The 5,002-nt window shown below is 41.5% G+C and overlaps 1 protein-coding gene across 1 annotated transcript; it reads left to right on the forward strand.

The window, feature by feature from the left end:
• Positions 1-3,096: 3,096 nt before the first annotated feature.
• Positions 3,097-4,044, forward strand: LOC130836743 (putative olfactory receptor 2W6). The gene has a single exon (XM_057709241.1). The coding sequence runs from the start codon at positions 3,100-3,102 to the stop codon at positions 4,042-4,044; it is 945 nt and encodes a 314-aa protein (XP_057565224.1). The 5' UTR covers positions 3,097-3,099.
• The last annotated feature ends 958 nt before the right edge of the window (positions 4,045-5,002 follow it).

The following is a 5,002-nucleotide window of genomic DNA, read 5'->3' on the forward strand; positions in this document are numbered from 1 at the left end:
TTGAAATGTGGTACCATGCCACTTCATCCATTTAGCTAAGAGGAGATGCCACCTCTGGCCAGTCCTTATGACTTTTGCCCATAGTTAACTATTTCTTTTTCAAGCTCTGATGCTTAAAGCTTCATTTTAAAACGTTAATGAGGCAGAGATTATTTTTTGTGCTCAATTCCCCATCAGAGCTTTTGTTGGAATTTCCTTCAGAAGATCCAGAAACTAAAAGGGACCAGAATTAGCTGCCTTATCCCCGAGAAAACTCCTGGTTAATCTCTGGAATTGAAGTAAGGAGGACTGAAAGTAGGTCTTTTACTTTCTGGGAAGAACAACAGTGAGGATTTTGATATGAGCTTTGTTGCAGCAATGAGTCATTTCTGTACCTTTGATCCTTCGAAGGATTTATAATTATCTTTGTGATAGTTCTATTAGGGTTTATATCTGTTAGGGCACCAGAGTAAGAGCGTTCCCAGGGCCAACTCACACTTTAATTCCATTCTGGAACTCAGCTATTGCAAACAATTCAGTAACAACTGAATGCACCACATTTTTAACAAAGTGGATCTAAGGCAAGTAGATTAGGAGAAAGTATATTCTGCTTGCTTCCTCATTCGTAGCTGGGCCAATCCAAGGGCATCCTCTGACCTTAGATTCACACACATCAAATTATCCCTTTTAATCTCCTTGTCAAGTAATAGCCAATTTGAACAGGAAACCTCTGTGTTGTTCTGTTTTGTTACAGTGGCAATCAAGCATTGCAAGCCTTCCCTGGTCATGGTGAGAGTGATCACAAGCTTCTCCCCAGCCAGTACTCAGAATGTCATCATTAGGTCTGTATGTGCAGATTAGTGGGGGAGTAGTAATAAAAGATCAACTTTAAACAGGTTTAAATAGACAGGAACGGGGGAGGAAGGCAGAGTGAATGAAACTTTGAGCTGATGGGTAGGACTGGCTTTATGGAAGTTGCTTCGATATGAAGCTGCAAGCATTGGCTATTCTTTTTGACCCTTCTGTCACTGAGATTGTTCATCTCTGAAATGGAGAACCTAATGCTTGGCCTGCCCACATTGCAGGGCTGCTGTAAGGACAGCCTGCAAGTGTAGGCGTAAACGCTCTGCAAAACATTGAATGTATTGTAATTGTGAAAAGAGTGATGATTGTTTAGGATATCCCACATACCTGAAACAGAAAAAAATAGCGCTACTACTTGGTATTGTTAAATCCCATTCATGGGTCTTTCTTTGTGGGTAGGTGGTACAGGTTTGGGCAAAACTTTAGTCAGAGAATCAAGTCGAGTGCATCCATCCAGATTTTTAGGCCAAAGTTTTCAAAATTAGTACACGTTTATAGTGTGATATGCTAACTAAACTACTACCTGTGTTTGAACAGCTTAATTCCTTTCCTTTTTTTTTTCAGCTTAATTACTTTCGATTTCCATTTTCAACAGTCTTATTCCTTGCAATTTCATGGTCTGAACTAAGGATGAGCTAAAAAACATTAAAAATTGTGTGTATTAATTTATAATTGAAATGCTTATTAGGTGAAACAGAGGTAAGCCTCTGGGTATTGGACATAGGGCTGAGCATTAGGTCATCTTGGAATGAAAGAACAGCACATTCAGAAACTATCCCTTAGAATAGATACATTATAAATAAATAAATGTGATACATTTGCAGTTTCGGCTGAGGAATCAGGTCCTAAATGATATATGTAGCTGAGCCATTTGTGTAGCTTATTGTTGCCACTCACAGGATCCTTTTATTGATTCTTTTAAATTTGAGTGTAAGTTGTGACAGGTCTGTGGGAAAAAAAAGTGCAAGTGGTACACAATCAACACCAGCAAAGTGTGTGTGTGGGGGGGAAAGCCTCCCTTTTGAGCACTCAGCTGACCTGGTAAAGTTTTTGGTACTTGGCTGGCTACTTCTGAATCATTCTCTGCCCCCTTTCATCTCTTCAGGGGGCTTTGCTGAGCTTCCTCTGCCTGGAGCAGTGAATGGGAACTTACAGGATTTCCACCTGCAGTTCCAGCTAGAAAGAGTTCATAACTTTTCCACTGTCAGGCTCGACTGGTGGTGACAGCAATCTCATGGAGACACCCATTCTTCAAAATGTTTCTGTGCTCTTGTTCTCACTGCTTCTTTCTTGTGTGTTGCCGTGATACCATTTGCTGTTACTACAGCGGATACAAGCCTGGGTGAACACTGGTGCTATTCTACAAGGCAGAGCCCTATCAAAACCATAGCATAGACTGTAGAAGCCATGAGAAGTTGAAAACATTCAGGGCATATACCTGATGGCATGAGTCACATAAATAACTGAAGTCTGGGTGGAGACGTAGAGAGGATCTAGCCTTCTCTCTCACTTGCACGAGGAAAAGCCAAAATATAGAGAGATAAGCTGAATTTTAGGCCACGCATTTGCAGACATGCCTTTTATAGAGGCAGAATCCAGTCTATCTCAACTCTTTCTTTTAGAGTCAAAAGCTATTGTGTTTAATCTCAGTAAAACCACTGTCATTAAGGAGTTGCCTGACATATACATTCACGGATGCCCTGAGCATCATCCATGAATTTGGCCCTTTGGGCCTTTGTATGTACTACTTCCTCTTCTTGAAAAGTATTTCACTCAGTCTGCTACATGTAACATTCCTGCTTGTTATTTTAAAAACAACCAAAAAAAACAAAAACAAAAACAAAACAAAACCCGAAAAACAAAAAAACCTCTCAGGTACCACAGTTTCCTGTAATATAAACTCTTCTATAGGGGCTTTCCAGATAAACTGGAAATAATTCACAAAATACTCTGCTCTTTAACAATTTTTCTTTTAGAGAACTTTCACTTTCTCCTTTGTTTGTCATTATTTACATACGTTATTCACCAAGGAGAACAAGTCCTAAGTCAATTCATCCTCTACCCTGCAGCAGCGTCAGGCACACTGCTTTGCATACAATAGATATCCATAAGTATGTGCTAAAAAGTAATGGAAGGGCAAATGACCTTCCAAAATTCACAGACCCATAAGTGGAAATTGGAGAGTGTCAGGTACAGTCTTCGTCTGCTATCTTATCTAATTCTTTTTCTCTGTCTCCATAACAGCTGGTCAAGATTATGGGAAGGGACAATGACAGCTACCATCAACCATTCATCTTGGTGGGCTTTTCTGATCATCCTCAGCTGGAGATTATTCTCTTTGCTTTTATCTTGGTCTTCTACATGTTGACCCTAGTGGGCAACACAGCCATCATCCTCTTGTCTGTCATGGACTCCAGGCTCCACACACCTATGTACTTCTTTCTTGGGAACCTGTCTTTCTTGGACCTCTGCTTTACAACAAGCATTGTTCCCCAGCTGCTGTGGAACCTTTGGGGTCCAGAGAAGACCATCACCTACCATGGCTGTGTGACCCAACTCTATATCTACATGGTGCTGGGCTCCACCGAGTGTGTTCTCCTAGTTGTCATGTCCTATGACCGCTATGTGGCTGTCTGCCGGCCCCTGCACTACACTGTGGTCATGCACCCACGTCTCTGCCTGCAGCTGGTGACTGTGGCCTGGTGCTGTGGCTTTCTAAACTCTTTTGTTGTGTGTCCCCAGACAATGCAACTGTCCCGATGTGGGCGTCACAAGGTGGACCACTTTCTGTGTGAGTTGCCTGCTCTTATTGCCATGTCCTGTGAAGACACCACGTTGGTGGAAGCATTCGCCTTTGCCATGGGGGTTGCTCTTCTCCTGGTGCCTCTCTCCCTGATCCTCGTTTCCTATGGCATAATCGCTGCTGCTGTGCTGAGGATCAAGTCAGCGGTAGGGCGCAAGAAGGCTTTCAATACCTGCTCTTCTCACCTAACGGTAGTCATCCTCTTCTATGGAACCATCATCTACATGTACCTGCAGCCGGCCAACAGCTACTCCCAAGATCAGGGCAAGTTCCTCACTCTCTTCTACACCATTGTCACCCCCAGTGCCAACCCCCTCATCTATACTCTGAGGAACAAAGATGTGAAAGGGGCAATGAGGAAGCTCCTGGGGTGGGAGAAAGGGGACAGGGAAACCTAAGAGAGAGAAATGCTGGGATAATGTAGTTGACGTTCCGGAGTCACTCTCTTATATATATCTTAACCATGTGGAAAACTAGTATTTAAAGAGTGAAGTGAACATGGACAGGCACAATGCTTTTGAGTCTGACCCCATCCTCTACTCTCTGGATGTGAAGTGCCTTCCTTCTGTTTAAAGGTGTCTGCTTCAGGAGATCTCTAATGTACTTGTATTTTATCCATCTTGGGGCTTTATTTACAACTGCAGGGGACCTGCAGAATGAATTCAAATCACACAGTCTGCAGACTATGTCATGAGATGCCAAACAAAAATAAGATAACATGAGCGGCTTCCTCTTGAAGCTCCTCTGTTTATGACTGCAATGGTTTTTCAAAGAAGGGTGAGTCAACATCAGTAAAACACAGTATGCTGTCTTAGATATAGGTTGGTTCTCCATGACTAAGGAGTGTTCTTTGATTTGCTTTTTGAAAAGGAAGGAAGAGTTTATTTGAGTCATTTGTACCTTTTCCTTGACCTTCTCTTATAGCTAAAGCATTTACAAAATAGTTGAGTAGAGTTAGAAGTTCAAGACTTTGTAGAGAATAGAGCAAGTGAAAAACATTAGAACAGAATAAAAGACTTTGGTCTCTTTAGAAGTCTACTTTAATCAGCTGTAAAGATTCCTCTTCTAAAAAGCTGTTTTATATTCAGATTAATTACTACCACCTCAAAAAATTGTTTTGATGGCCCAGGTTATTGGAATTTGATATTACTAAAGGGAGTATTACCACAACTTGGTTTTGTATCAAATGCTTAAGATACAGATTCCCAAAAAATCCTTAGACTTCTTGCATCAAGAACTCCAAGTGTGGGGTCTGTTCTTAAAAAGTTCTCTAGATATTACTGATTACAGCCTAATTTGGAAATCATTGTTTTAGAAATAACTCCTTACATCAGCTAGAAATCCTCCTAGAGCATT

The sequence above is a fragment of the Hippopotamus amphibius genome, chromosome 15 (genome assembly GCF_030028045.1).
Source record: "Hippopotamus amphibius kiboko isolate mHipAmp2 chromosome 15, mHipAmp2.hap2, whole genome shotgun sequence".
Taxonomy (NCBI): Eukaryota; Metazoa; Chordata; class Mammalia; order Artiodactyla; family Hippopotamidae; genus Hippopotamus; species Hippopotamus amphibius.

Excerpts from the sequence above, each read along its gene's own strand:
- LOC130836743 (XM_057709241.1), top strand. The coding sequence starts at position 3,100 with ATGGGAAGGGACAATGACAGCTACCATCAACCATTCATCTTGGTGGGC.